General features: G+C 45.0%; 1 protein-coding gene across 1 annotated transcript; it reads right to left on the reverse strand.

Moving 5' to 3' along the window:
- Window positions 1-858: 858 nt before the first annotated feature.
- Window positions 859-3,189, reverse strand: LOC125261785 (E3 SUMO-protein ligase ZBED1-like). Its single transcript, XM_048180336.1, has 4 exons — window positions 2,571-3,189; window positions 2,055-2,110; window positions 1,481-1,936; window positions 859-1,393 (listed from the first exon to the last, which is right to left on the reverse strand). The coding sequence occupies exons 1-4, from the start codon at window positions 3,187-3,189 to the stop codon at window positions 1,007-1,009; spliced, it is 1,518 nt and encodes a 505-aa protein (XP_048036293.1). The 3' UTR covers window positions 859-1,006.
- Window positions 3,190-13,784: the final 10,595 nt, after the last annotated feature.

Genomic DNA, 13,784 nt, shown 5'->3' on the forward strand with positions numbered 1-13,784 from the left:
TCCTTTCATAATGTTGGGAACATAGGCTGGCATATGCAAATATTGGGGGCGTACACCACTGTTACGTAACAGTCGGTGTTATGTTGAGATTCGCCTGTTCTTCGGAGGTCTTTTAAACAAATGAGATTTATATAAGAAGGAGGAAACAATGGAGTTTGAGACTCACTGTATGTCATTTCCATGTACTGAACTCTTGTTATTTAACTATGCCAAGATAAATTCAATTTTTCATTCGAGGGCACCTTTAATATCATAAATGTTTATTTGCACTACTGTTAAACACAAGCGCCATATACTGTCAGGGAGTGAATTTGCACATTCTCTCTGCGCATCGCCAGTGAAAATCGCTTGGGTATGAACTAAGGCTGAACGATTTGGGAAAATAATCTAATTGCGATTTTTTTCCCCAATATTGCGATTGCGATTTAATATGCGATTTGTTTTGTAAAGATTTTTTTTATCCTCTTTTTTCCCCAACAAAACGTAATGAATTATTTAAATATGACCAACACAATATTAGATGCATTCTTTCCCATAGGCTGGGCCTATTTGTTATAATTAAATTAAAACATGTATGACTTGAAATAAATGACATTTTTATTGAACTGCTCGTTGCAGAAACATCTATGGCTTTGCCACTGTGCATTTCAATAATTTAAACAAAGGTATGCGCACTTTGTAAACACTGTGTGCAAAATTTACAGTCTGAAGAAAAAAATAATTAAAAATAATAATTATCTTACTGCTCCAAAGTCAGTAACATTTCACACAACTGCAACAGCATTTGCTTTGAAAATATTTAGTAAAATCAAAATAAATAAAGTTATAAATAAAAAAATGGAGAAATGCACATTTTAAATTAGACAAAAACTATTTGAATATTATAATTTGGAATAGATCAACCTCACTTATCAAGTACACAACAATAACACACCACACAGACTAAAGTTCACTACGAGTATGGCACTGCCAGCTATAATGATCCAACAGTTTTGTTCTCAGTGGCTCACAGGTTTTTTGCTAAGAAAACCAGAATATTGACTTTTGCTGGCTTCAAGGATGAGCGAGTGCAAGTCACAATATTCCCTCCTGTGCTAAAAAGACGCTCTGAGGGAGCGCTTGTGGCAGGTACACAAAGATACTTGCGGGCCATGATGCACAACTGTGGGTAGCTGATCTTGTGCACCCTCCACCAAGCCAAGGGATCATCTTCTCCATCAATGGTAGGAGTCATCAGGTAATTGTTTAACTCTGCCTCTGCGACATCTTCAACAGGCAAAGAAGGAGAGGCTGCACTGGTCTTGAAAAAACTGCCAAGAGACCTCTTCGCCTTTTCCCCCAAGGGCTGTGCACTTTGAGGCATCTGAACAGTTTCAGTACGAGACCTCTTCTCCTATTAGATAAAAACAACAGCCATTAGTTTTCCAGTTAGATTTTACAGAAAAATTGTGTTTTTGTGAAATACATAATTATCATTTACCCGATGATATGTACGCTGTGCTAAGTCTACCATCTCTGTCTTCAGTCGGGTCTTGATAGCAGGGATGTTGTCAGTACTGATGTACTGTATTTTGAACCTAGGGTCCAGGAAACAGGCAACATCCAAAAGCTCCTGGATGTTTGGGTCTCCATATTTATTATTGAGGTATGCTAGGACTTTGGTTTTTATTGATTTAGTCAGGTCAGTGTCCTCAGCATCTTCAGCCAGGACTGATGTGGCAAAAAGGTGAAGAACTGGCTTGAGGTAGGAGATGCTCACATACTCCTCTCCAGAAAGAGCATCAGTAAATTCCAGTAGAGGATGCAGTGCCTTGTGAATCGACTCCAACACATCAATATCTTGCCAGGTTGGGATGAGGGAGCGTGCATATCGATCTCCAGACAATACCTGAGAAATGGCTTTGGCCTGTTCAAGCACTCTAGCAATCATCAATTTCTTTAGATCCCCATCTTGTTGGGCACTCCGTTATGAGGTTGTGCTCAGGGAGTTTGAGCTCCCTCTGTGCCTCCATCAGTGCTGCCTTCTTCTTCCAACTGTGGGAAAAGTGTCCCACCAGCTTCCTGCACAGTGCTGTTGCCCTTGACACTCTGTCATCTTTGAGTGCATTTTCTGAAAGAAATAGAAAGTAGTGTATTACACACAATTAAATTTGAGTTTTGTGATTCAAGGCTATCACTATTACACACTCACATTCTCTGTCATTCTAAAATGCACACATCCACACCCCTGTCCTCTCTCTCTCTCTCTCTCTCTCTCTCACACACACACACACACACACACACACACTTTTTGTGTTTATTTAGAACATGTAAAAAAACAAAAACAAACAAAAAAACAAAAATGCAGGTGGCCATTCCACAACAGACATAAAATCAAAACATAATATTTCAATTTACATATTAGAAAAGGAGTGGGAGGAAATATTAATTTAATGAATCCCCAACTACACATAATTTATATATTTGTATCCAGCTTATTACTAATCGACGCATCTCTCTCTTTTGCGCACACGCACACACACACACACACACACACACACACACACACACACACACGCGACATAACTTACCAATGGCAAGATGTAATCTGTGCCCAAAACACTGGAGCCTCGTCCATTCATTAAGCCGCGCAGCCAGAACCATATTTGACGCGTTGTCCGTCGTGATGCAGACGTGATTCTCCTCGTGGAGATCCCAGCTGGCAAGCCCTTCTCTCAGGCCGGCTGCAATATTTTCCCCTGTGTGGTCGTCTGGGAAGTAGGTAGTTTGTAGGCAGCGAGCTCTGAGGTTGAAATCTTCATCAATAAAATGGACTGTAAGACTCTGGTAAGGCTCAGCTGTGCGGCTTGACCACATATCTGTAGTGCTAGCAAAAAACTCCACCGTTTTAACCTCCGCGGCGACTTTCTCTTTACACTTTTTGTACAGCTCCGGTATGGCAGTCTGACTGAAGTATGTACGGGAGGGTATATTGTACCGTTTATCAAGCGTATATGTCAATGCCACGAATCCAGGCTTGGTCACCGTGCTGAGAGGCATCATATCTTTGGCTATGAACTCGGTTATTGCCCGAGTGATTTCCCCGTGCCGTTTTGAATTACGTTCATACGGAGTGACACTTTCGAACATTTCGGTCAGTGATCCCTGTCTTGAGGTATTTGGCCTGTCTGGCGCACTGGTGCTCGGCATTTTGGTCATACAACTGTCATACATTGATTTGTGGTATTTTTTTAAGTGCTGAAACAAGTTTGTAGTGTTACCCCGTGAAGTCGCAACGGGAGCACGGCATGCTCTGCATAACACCTGAAGCTGTGCAGCATCTTCTTTTTTGAAACCAAAATAGTTCCACACCACCGACGTGCTGTTCCTCTTTGAGATTAAAGTCGCAGCTGTGTCAGTTACTGACTGTTCCGTCGAGGCAGAGGCCATTGCGCTACAGGTTAAAGATGAACTGACAGGATGAAAAGTTGTTGCAGCCGAGTTCTCCGCTCTTTCGCTCGCGTCACGTGCCCACCTCAAATCGCGCACGTTGCGATTAGAAAATCGCATTTTCTCATATCGCGATATTATCGCAAATGCAATTAATCGTTCAGCCTTAGTATGAACACAAAAAACATCCCGAAAAATGCTGCCGATAAGCGCGTGCAATATTCGTCCCGGTGTGTACAGGACTTAAGTTTCCTTCTGATCTGACAACACTGGAAAAGTATTGACCAAAAGAAAGATAATGAAAAAAAGCCTGGATCACTGAAGAGCTAAAACCCAGAATTAATATCGGCGTTGCTTTTCCACACTGGAGACGACTGCGTTAGTCAAAGGGTCTAAAAGATGATGCCATGGTTGCAGTACTTCTTTTGGACAGGTAGGTACATGGTATGATTAGATTTTGATGTTTTAATAGTAACGCATAATGTAAGCTACATTATGCGTTACTATTAAAACACATCAAAATCTAATCATACCATGTACCTACCTGTCCAAAAGAAGTACTGCAACCATGGCATCATCTTTTTGTGTATCTATACAAATGAGCTCAAAGACAGCAGCACCCAGCATCTAATCGGGAACTATTTTTATGTTTTCAAAGTTACGAGCAAACTACAACACTTTTGGTGCATGGATTCGTAAGGCCACCACCACCAGATATTTCGACTTTTGTTTCTGAGTCTTGCTACAAACAATGAGTAAAACATATCGTTTCCTTCTTAAATGAAAATACCCTCAGTGTCCCCGCAGGTATTGTGCATGCCGTCCTTAGCACGAAAGATAGTTTTATGTTGTTCCTTTGCTTAACCCTCTGGAGTCTGAGGCTGATTTGGGGCTTTAAGAAGTTTTGACATGCCCTGACATTTGTGCTTTTTTCAGTTGTTCATAAACATATAAATGACAAAAGTGTCATTACACTGTATTCAGCACAAACTAGGCTACAATAATATGTGAGGAACATGTATGTACATGTTTGTGTTTTTGAAGGAATAACGTTTATGCATGGTTATTGAAAAAACAAAAAACTTAAGTCACTGACATAAGGCCAAAAAAAGTAAATTAAATCTGTGTTCATAAGACTTCTGGGTATTGGAGGTTGTAGACTAGAGTTTTTGCTTCAGAATTATGTAAAAATTATGCTGCCTACTCCTTCATATAAAACAATAGAGAGATTTACATTTTCTAAGACACTTTTGGTCAAGAAACACAGTATGCATGGATGCGTGAATCCTCATGTATAATGGGTGATTCTCACCTGAGAAGACAAAAGAATTGAATAATAATGACCTGAAATGACTTGCATATTAATGAGGCCTTTCAGTCAGGTAGGCTGTGAAAAACCCTCTGTGATCATGCTGATAACAGGATTAAAGTCCACTCAGGACAAAAAAAACATGATTTTTGTGATCTCATGCATGCACGTACTATTGCACATGATATGAAGAAAATTGTGTATAGGCCTATGTTAAATTACACTACCAGTCAAAAGATTGAACACATTGCCATTATAATGTTTTTAAAAGAAGTCTCAAGTCTCTAACCAAATAATGGTTTTCTATTTTAATATACTTTAAAATATAATGTATTTCTGTGATGCAACGCGTCTGAACATTCCTACCTCTAGGGCATTTCATATAGGCTACTATATTTGTTATATTATAGAGCCTAAATGTTGATGTGCAGTTGACAAACTATACATCATTAAAAAGATCTAAGACTCAAGCTTCACATTTTGACTCTTAAAATCTTATATTGACCATAATTTCTTAATATGCTTAAAAGCATACACATTTGGAGAAATATTGATGGATTCTCATATGTTTATATCAATTTTCTATACAGAGGAGTAATATTTATTATTCTATATTTATTTTCATCATTATGAGCGCTGGATGCTGTGTCTTTAATTCATACTTCAGCCGGAGTGCGCTCTTCCCCTTTTGTCCACAAATGCCTCAGTAAAAGAAGAGGCAATCATGTGACAATCAAGGAACTAACAGAGGCAAGAGATCGCTAAATATGGCTATTCAAAACACTTTTCAAGACAATAAATACACGATTGAGATGACGAATGCATGTATTGACTGAATTTGCGTCTGAACAGCGCTCGCTCTGTGGGCGTGGCCGCGGCCGCATTAGCAGATAATGAGCTGAATCACAGACTTCTGACATGGCTCTCTTTTCATACAGATTACATAAACACAGAAGGTTTGTTTTCGATTTGACTTATATGTTTTAAAACCTGACATCTTAACGTTTTTTTTAGACATAAGTGTAATTTTTTTGTCATTAGTATTCACTAAGTTACAGTTCATTTTCTAAGAACTATCAGATTGGACTTCGTTCAGAGGGAGACGAGAGATCACGCATCATGTTAGTTTTCTTTATTTTACAAAAAGCACAACATTTTGTTTTTACTCTGAGTGTATACAAATGAAAGAAGATATTCCACAGATTAAAATGGTGTATAACTCTTAATTGTATGTGCAACATTGACGGAGTATTTTGAATCTCTTTCACACTGATAAGAAAAAAACCACGGTGGTATCGCCGGCGATACCCTCAGACCTCAGAGTGTTAAAATTCTGACAATGTTTTCATTGTATTGTTGTTGAAATACTATTACCTTTCTGGTTATAAAGACAGTGGTGTGGTTTATTTTGTGCGCAATGCTGCTAGTTCCATTCAGTCAGTCATGTTCAACGTTACGTCGATACTGACGTAATGGGGTCTCGCTTGGGAGCCCAATCATCTCCAAGTGCTACAAAACAAGCCAATGGGAATTGGCCAATGAGATTTACATGCCGGGCCACACCCCCGGCATCCGGGTATAAATAGGACCGGCATACTCACTTACATTCATACTTTTGCTTCGGAGCCGATCGGTTGTGTGATTGTTCTCTCACCTTCAACAAAGTGTGAATTTCTCAAAGAGCAAAAACAGCCATTTTAATTGCTTGGAGTGATCTCCACAACAGCAATTCTCATTGCTTTTATTGTTTTTGTTCCAGTGGCTGCAGCTAATCACTACCCTCGATGGTAGGGCCGCCAAGGGTTATGTGGACATTCCACAGGTGGAGCGTGCGATTGCGGTGCACTTGTGCCCACAGTCTGCTGTCACCTGGCGGAATCATCCGCACCTTCCATCCAAGGCGAGTAAGACGAAGGCAGCTTTGGCTGCTAAGACTTACTCTGCCGCTGGACAGACGGCCTCCGCCCTGCACGCCATGGCCATCTTGCAGGCCCATCAAGCAAAAGCTCTGAAGAGCTGCACGAGAGTAGTTCTGAGTCAGAGCTACTGCAAGAACTGCACACGGCGACTGACCTTGCCCTCCAAGCAACAAAAGTCATGGCGCGGGCCCTGGGTCAGACGATGTCCACCCTGGTGGTCCAGGAATGACATCTCTGGTTGGACCAGGCTGAAATGAAGGACGCCAACAAAGTTCACTTTCTTGCAACCCCATTTTCCAGGCCAGCCTCTTCAGCAACACTGTCAAGGACTTCGCTCAGCAGTTCTCTGCAGTGCAAAAGCAGACGGAGGACATTAAACACATCTTGCCCCGGTGTGATGTTGCCACCAATCCACTGCAGGCTGGCCCCCAACCTGCTCATTGCCGAGGGCATCCCCCTGCGGCTGCACAGGCTCCCGGGAGATCAGAACCTTCCCATCCTCCCCTAGCCACCCGCAGGAAGGTGACGCAACCCGCTCAGGCCGCTAAGCCCTCAAAAAAGAAGTCTGCCAAGCGGCCCTGAGACAGGTGGTCCAGAGATGAGGAGACTGCTCTTTTTCGGAGTCGGTGAAGGCACTGCTCCTTCCCCCGGGAGAGGGCCGGGTGGAGAATCCTGTGTTTCGTTTAATTTCTGTTCCACCACTTTGTCAATAAAAGAGAGGTTTCCAAAATCTCTGGGCCATACAGGGTCTGTGCTGACAGTGTGCGACGCACCGCTTCCCCACTCTCAGTCACACCCTCATTCACCATGGGCAGGGCTTTGGCACCCTGGGGATGCACAGCCTCCCCATGCCACCCTGCCCCATCCCTCACGGGACACTCGGAGCCATGTGAGTGCACCCCACTCACAGCCTCTTCTTCAGGACGCACTGCCTCCCGAGTTGGGCCATAGCACTCCACGTTGCCCCCCCATGGGTACTTCTGCTGTCCAGATTGTTCCACTCGTATGGTGCTTGGGGGCCTGGCTAAGCCTCCCCAACCTGTCCCGTTGGCTCATTCGAACAGTCAGACTCAGCTACGTGATTTAGTTTGCCAGGCGTCCCCCCAGGTTCAGCGGCGTCCTGTTCACCTCATTGACAGGCCCAAACGCCCCTGTCCTGCAGGCGGAAATTGTGGTCCTCTTGGCGAAGGACGTAATAGAGCCTGTCCCTCCAGCCGAGATGAAGTCAGGGTTTTACAGCCTGTACAGCCCCCGTTTTAATAGTACCCAAGAAAGGCGGGGGGTTGCGGCCAATCTTGGATTTGCGTGTCTTGAATTGGGCCCTTCACAAGCTCCTGTTCAAGATGCTCACACTGAAATGCATCCTCACGTGCGTTCGCGCCCAGGATTGGTTTGCAGCGATCAACCTGAAGGACGTGTACTGTCTCGATCCTCCCTCAACACAGACCGTTTCTACGCTTTGCGTTCGAGGGTCGGACTCATCCTCACGTACGTTCGTGCCCAGGATTGGTTTGCAGCGATCAACCTGAAGGACGCGTACTGTCTCGATCCTCCCTCAACACAGACCATTTCTACGCTTTGCGTTCAAGGGTCGGGCATATCAGTACAAGCAAGCTCTCCCCCGTGCAGAGTATCTCTTTTCTTGGTGTGGAGCCCGTTTCAGCCCGTGGACGGACCTTGCTTTTCTACGGGCTGGAGTGCCCCTAGTACAAGGTCCCCACCACCGGCTGGGGTACCATGCCGGCTGGTGGCCAGGCTGAGTCGGGCTCCTGGACAGGACCCCAACGCCACTGGCATATCAACTGCCTCGAGTTGCTAGCAGTACTGCCCTGCGCCGGTTTCGACTGTTGCTGCACTGGTCCGGACGGACAATACATCGACCGTAGCGTACATCAACCACCAGGGTGGTCTATGCTCCCGTCGCATGTCGCAACTCGCCCGCCATCTCCTCTTCTGGAGTCAGCACTGACTCAGGTCACTGCACGCCATTTACATCCTGGGCGAGCTCAATCGTGCAGCCGACGCACTCTCATGACAGCTCATGCTCCCGGGAGAATGGAGACTCCACCCCCAGGTGGTCCAGCTGTTCTGGAGCCGATTCGGGGACGCACAGGTAGACCTGTTTGCTTCCCAGGAATCTGCTCACTGTCAGTTGTTTGACTCCCTGACCAAGGGGACCCTTGGCACAGATGCACTGGCACACAGCTAGCCCCGGGGCCTACACAAGTATGCGTTTTCCCCAGTGAGCCTTCTCGCACAGACTCTGTGCAAGGTCAGGGAGGACGAGGAGCGGGTCTTGCTAGTTGCGCGATACTGGCCCAACCGGTCCTGGTTCCCTGAGCACATCCTAGCACATCCCCCTGAGGAAGGACCTGCTTTCTCAGGGATGGGGCACCATATGGCACCCACGTCCCGACCTCTGGAACCTCCATGTGTGGTCTCTGGACGGGACGTGGAGGACTTAAGTGGCCTACCACCCGCGGTAGTTGACACTATCACTTTGGGGTGCGCTTATGCCATGAAGTGGAGTCTGTTTGCTGAGTGGTGTTCTTCCCGCCGGGAAGACCCCCAAAAATGCCCGGTCAGCTCTGTGCTTTCCTTCCTTCAAGATGGCTTGGAGCGGAGGCTGTCCCTCTCCACCTTGAAGATCTACGTGGCCGCCATCGCAGCACATCACAATGTGGTCGATGGCAGGTCACTAGGAAAGCACGACCTGATCATCAGGTTCCTCAGAGGCGCCAGGAGGTTAAACCCTTCTAGGCCTCGCCTCATTCCCTCTTGGGACCTCTCTGTCACTCTGGCAGGTCTACAGAGAGCTCCCTTTGAGCCCCTTGAGTCAGTCAAGTTGAAACATCTGTCATTGAAGACAGTGCTCCTGACCACGCTCGCTTCCTTTAGGAGGGTTGGGCAAGCATTTTCGGTCAGCGAATCGTGCCTAAAATTCGGGCTGGCCTACTCTCACATTATCTTGAGACCTCTGCTTGGATATGTGCCCAAAGTTCCCACCACTCCCTTCTGGGACCAGGTGGTGAACTTGCAAGCGCTGCCCCCTGGAGGAGGCAGACCCAGCCCTAGCGTTGCTGTGTTCCATTCGTGCCCTGCGCATTTACGTGGACTGCACGCAGAGCTTCAGAAGCTCTGAGCAACTCTTTGTTTGCTTTGGAGGTCAGCAGAAGGGAAAGGCTATCTCCAAACAGAGGTTGGCCCACTGGATAGTGGATGCCATCGCCTTGGTGTATCAGTCCCAAGGCGAGCCGTGCCCCCTCGAGTTGCGAGTGCACTCCGCTCGGGGTGTTGCCTCCTCCTTCTGTAGCAGACATCTGCAGGCTGGGCGACAACAAACACATTCGCAAGATTTTATAATCTCCAAGTGGACCCGGTGTCTACCTGTGTGCTGTCTACACGGAGGGAATGCAAATACTTTTCTTGCTCCTCAGTTCAATTCCCCACATGGTGAACCCTGTGGAGTTCCTCCTGCATCCTGCAGCAGCCAGACGCGGCGGAGGTGTCCGGCGCCAGGTCCAGTACTTGTGTACATGCCCGATTGGTCAGCCCTTGCACTGGGCTAGATGCCCATATGATGTGATTCCCCCTCGGGTAATCCCATATGTAGTAGCAATAATCTTAGTTGTTCTCGGGCAAAGAATTGACTCGGGTCTTCATTCAGATTTCAGTGTTTTACTGAATGTTCTTGTACAACAAACAAATAAAATAAACTCCGGTCTGTAGCTCTGTCTTTCTTTCTTTCTTTCTCACTAAGGGGTGCCAAAAACAAAAGGCGCCAAGGCAGTCCAATAATAAAACGGAGCAAACCATTACAGAATAAACATGGGGGGTGTTTAACAAATATACATATATATCCAAACACATAAAAATGTATCTTATTCATGCATTTCTAACTTTAATATTAAATTGAATTATTCAAATAATGGCTCTTATACCATATGTGTCTGTCCACGGTACAGTTTCCCTGATGGTAAACCCGTGTCTTTCCCTGGGCGGCTCTGCTCTGCCCTGTCTCTGAGCACTAGAGTTCCTCCCTGGAGGTACCATATTTGTTACTGCCCCTTGGGTCAGTCCATATGTATCTTCCACACGCAATAACATGAGCGGAGTGTAATAAAGTACATGATCAGCATGATTGATATTCAAACCGGGAAGCAAGGGTTTGTTTACAATGACTGTTTTGTCCATGTTCTTTTGATCATCACAGTTGTAATGTATTGGGAAACCAGAATACACATCCATCGACTGAATCATACATTAGTCGAATCCGTCTGTTTTGCACATTGATTTCATCAAACCCTATTATAAATGCGTCGTCAGATTTGGGATGAACCGCGGTGCAAGTGCATCATGAACTGTGGGTGGAGAACCGAACGGTTCCATCCTTAACAGCAACATACACAGGACAAATCCAAACATTGTCCTGAATGTGTGTGAAAACAACTTGAATTTACTGAAATGCGTCTGTGCATAAAGACAATGTGCAATCAGTGCGTCAAGAGCGCTCATACATGATTTATTTGCACATCAATATAACGGACTCACGTGTGCTTGTATGACTCCTGTACGTCACCACAATCGTCTTTACTTTGATTGCAATCCTCATCCATCAAAACTATCAGAGCAAGAAGCTCGTTAGCTTTATCCAGCCGAGAAAAATAGTTCCCTTTCGAAAGGGAACTATTCAGTCGCATTGGGGAACGGTCACTCGTGACAGGTGTTTGAAATGCCAAGAATCACAACACTCCAATCCTATTGGCCAGCGACAGCCTATGACGTCATATGGCGTGAACCGTGACGTATAAAGGGAGCGCCTGAGGAAGCAGTCAACATCTTCTCGTCTTTTCAGGACTGTTTTGTTCGTGCCATTGTTTCACAAACTCCGGTAGGAAATTACTCCTTTTATGTCTGCAAACGTTTAGGAGAATGTGTTCATCCGTGTCCCAGGGGTTTGACACTTGATTTACACGTTTCTGCCATTTTTCTGTCTGGAGAGGAGCGGACACATAGACGGTGCTTGAGGGCACCGTCTGTCTGTGTTTGTCTATTGTGTCGGTGACGTCTGTGTTTGATGTCACCGCGTCCGATAGCTAGCGCTCCTCTGGCTGCTGGGTATGTGAGCTGCTGTGTTTTTGAGACGCGCTTTTCGGCGGGCTGCAGCTGCCGTGAGAGCGCGTTAAGAAAGGGGCCGCGCGTGGATGGCTCGACGAACGGTTCCTTTCTGTCCATGAATGTTGCAGCTCCCATAGACTTTCCATTCTCTCTGATCTCCGTGTTTGAGATCAGGAGGGCATGGAAAACCCCCTAGCCGTTCAGAGTTGGATCTGAGCCAGACAGACGGGAGGAGGAAGAAGCGAGAGTAATGGATGAGCGATTGTAAACACCGTGGCGTTTATAATCGATCCCCCAGCTATTTAAAGGGTGATTTATATCTACCCTCTCCTCTTCTTCTTCTTTCACCTCCCATTTATATATATATGTATATATATATGCGTGTGTGAATATATACATATATAGGATGTATTTATATGCATGTGTATATATACATATTTTATATCATGCTCAGATAATTCTTATGGTCAGACTGATGGCTGGGCCCATAGTAATTATTTTTGTCGGCCCGCTTTTTTGGTTTGATAATGAGAGGATCTTTTAGGCTTAAAAGAACCCTAGATTCTATCCTTTTTTATGTAAAAAAGAGTATTAGGATATTTGGTCTTTTAGCCGCAGGAATATGAGATTTTATGTTTTTAAAATAAGACCTTGTTGTCCTGTATAGTTTTCTGAGCATGTTGTGTATCAGAAGACTGGCCCATCTTGAGCTGAGGCTCTGAGACAGGGCCAGAGGTCCAGTATGGTTGCTTAGGCACCTCCTCTTTTCAGAGCAGGCGCAGAGACGGCTGGACTTGAGGAGGAAGAAGCAGGTTTGAGGAGGTGATTGATCATGTACACCAATAGCATCTGTGATTGATTCCCTCTCGTTGTGAGGACAACATTGCATTTGCCCTCGTCCCTTCTTCCTCCGCCTCCTGAGTGTGAGTTCTTTCTACTTGCTCAGGTGCTTCTTTTACAGTTAGGCTGTCGGTTGGCCTTTTGATAATATTTTTTTTCTAAAGGCCACCTTCTGGCTTATAGGCTTAAAATAACTTTTTGATTTCATCCTTCTTCATGCATTAAAATAAGGAGGGAAAATCTTTGTTCTACAAGCCACAGGACGGTAAACTGGGTCTATATTTTTATGTTTATAAAAAAGTGTAGACCTTGTTTTTCCTGTATAGCTTTCCTGAGCATGTAGTCAGTAAAGTTAGAAGGGCTTTTTTTAGGCAAAATAACTGTAGCATTAGGTTGGCTCATTTTCAAAACATGCAGGCCGCTTTTTGGCCGCTATTTTGTAGCCTCCTATGTTAGAGTAGCTTCTCAGCTAATACTTTAGTTGGTTTGAGTTAGCACTCGTCGCTTCAGTTATTTGTGTACAGGACAGCTTATCGGCCGCCTGACACTGTTTGCTTGCAGTGCTTCATATTTCTCTTCATATTTGAAGGTTTCAAAATGAAGCCCAAGTGTTGCTTGGCCCAGTAGACCTTAGCTAGCGGCTAGGCTAGAGCTAGGTTTAGGTGTTTATTACATCACCCTTATTATTACTATCCCTGTGAGGTTGTATAGTTCCTAGTTCTGGCCGCCTCCTGAGGGAGTTGCGGGCCGTATGCCCATTTCCCCTTCGATGTGAAAATGTAGGTGCTATGGCTGAGGTTAACAGCTAAGGTTATAGGCTGTTATTAGCCTTCCTGGTGCTGTTTTTCCCAGGTGGTAGGCCCTTATCTTCGAGAAGATGAGTTATGCAGTGCTGCTAGGCCCCACTTTTTAGAACTTTTGTCATGCTTATAATGTCTTCAAATGAGCCCCTTGAATTATATTCAAGATTGAGATTACGATGCTAAATATTTTAGCTTTCATTCTCTAAGGGTTCATTACAGATCTCAGATCTGTTCTTTGAAACATTTATCCTGTTTGGATGGCATGTATTACAAAGCATTCGTTTGCTTTGGGGTTCTAAGCTTTAGCCCTACATACATATGTGAACTTACTCTAGTGCTGCCACAGGTTAACGCCTGTTTCTGTGA

The sequence above is a fragment of the Megalobrama amblycephala genome, unplaced genomic scaffold (assembly GCF_018812025.1).
Source record: "Megalobrama amblycephala isolate DHTTF-2021 unplaced genomic scaffold, ASM1881202v1 scaffold484, whole genome shotgun sequence".
NCBI lineage: Eukaryota > Metazoa > Chordata > Actinopteri > Cypriniformes > Xenocyprididae > Megalobrama > Megalobrama amblycephala.

Excerpts from the sequence above, each read along its gene's own strand:
- LOC125261785 (XM_048180336.1), bottom strand. The coding sequence starts at position 3,189 with ATGCCGAGCACCAGTGCGCCAGACAGGCCAAATACCTCAAGACAGGGA. Across the intron at positions 2,111-2,570 it reads CAGATTACATCTTGCCATTG|AAAATGCACTCAAAGATGAC; the intron begins GTAAGTTATGTC and ends TATTTCTTTCAG. Across the intron at positions 1,394-1,480 it reads CACAGCGTACATATCATCGG|GAGAAGAGGTCTCGTACTGA; the intron begins GTAAATGATAAT and ends TTTATCTAATAG.